Source organism: Pundamilia nyererei, unplaced genomic scaffold (genome assembly GCF_000239375.1).
Source record: "Pundamilia nyererei isolate P.nyererei 1_Seehausen unplaced genomic scaffold, PunNye1.0 scaffold00004, whole genome shotgun sequence".
Lineage (NCBI taxonomy): Eukaryota > Metazoa > Chordata > Actinopteri > Cichliformes > Cichlidae > Pundamilia > Pundamilia nyererei.
In genome coordinates, this window is record NW_005187405.1 from 5,260,703 (window position 1) to 5,262,006 (window position 1,304).

Genomic DNA, 1,304 nt, shown 5'->3' on the forward strand with positions numbered 1-1,304 from the left:
TATATATATATTAATTCATTTATTTTATTCCAATCTTAGGATTCTGATCATTTTTATCATAGATGACATTGTTGTTGTTATTAGTACTCGTTCATCCTTAACCCATCTTGGTCATGTGTGATGTAATTAATCACACTCACACAGCCTTGAGTGTAGTATGCGTCACACTCTTTTACACGCCAGTTACCCTACCATCTACCCCCCTTCTATCCTGTTTGTTTTGGCTTTGTCATGCTTTCTTTGTATGTTCATGTCTTGTGATGTTGTTGATCTGTTTTTGTAAATAAAGCCGTTTTAAGCTGTAGTGCTCGCTGTCTGGATCCAGCTTCTTTTCACCCACCCAGACCATCTACATCCTAACCACCCGTCCTTCGCGCTCTCTATTACCAGAATCTCACTGTAGAACAATAGTTTTCAGTTTGACAGTTTCACTTTGACTGGATTTGTCAAACCCAGTTTAAAAGAAGAAGAACAAAACCCAGACAGAGAAGCGGAGGGTTATGTGCCCAGATACAATTTAAAATTCACCTGTTTGCACTCTTGTTGGAGAGCGCTGAATCGTAATAAAGGGAACTATTAAGGTTCTGTCCCACATTAACTGTTACAACTGGATTGTCATTAAACAGGACATAGTTTAAAGTAATGAGGTTGGCATATACACTACGTAATCCCTGTGAGTCAAATGCTTTGGCTTAATGCTAAACATTCATGGCAGTTTTTTTATTCCTAACCTGAATCTGAAGAGAGGTGGTAACTTTAATAAGGTCATCTCAGAAAGAAGCCCAACTTACCTGCTGTTCAGCTTTATTATTTACAAGGGGTAGCCAATCAGGAAAATACTGCCTAAAAGGAGGGCGACCTTACAGGGAGAGGAGCTACAATCAGGGGCTGCAACAAGGCCCAGTATGAGATAAACAGAGATTTTTTTGATTGCTTTTTTGTTTTAATTAACTCTGGCAAAAACGTCCCCATTAAACTCTTTCGTATCATATCTTTTCACATTAGATCATTTAATTCAACCCAAGAAGTCTCTTCACGTCTCGTAGCTCTTCCAAAATTTTAATGCTAATTACACGCAAATAAAAGACTGTTGAAGCACCCACCTGGCTCTCAGCATCCAGTGTTTGCTCTGTGTATTCTGTTGCTCCATTTGGATCCACTGGACCCTCTACAGAAGGTCTGGATCCCAACTCAGCACGAGAACCTATGATAGTAAAAAGAACAAGTCTCAAAAACTACTTAAAGGCTTGTGTGTGTATTTGTGTGTGTGTGTGTGTGTGTGTGTGTGTGTGTGTGTGTGTGTG

At 39.5% G+C, this 1,304-nt stretch overlaps 1 protein-coding gene across 3 annotated transcripts in view; it reads right to left on the bottom strand.

Annotated features, from left to right (window-relative positions):
* Positions 1 to 1,304, bottom strand: part of tnr (tenascin R (restrictin, janusin)) — a 198,729-nt gene that overhangs the window by 72,583 nt on the left and 124,842 nt on the right. For all 3 annotated transcript variants that reach the window (XM_005721309.1, XM_013912896.1, XM_013912893.1), the window contains exon 6: positions 1,104 to 1,204. In XM_005721309.1, coding sequence (XP_005721366.1) covers positions 1,104 to 1,204 — 101 coding nt within the window. The remainder of the gene's footprint in view (positions 1 to 1,103; positions 1,205 to 1,304) is intronic.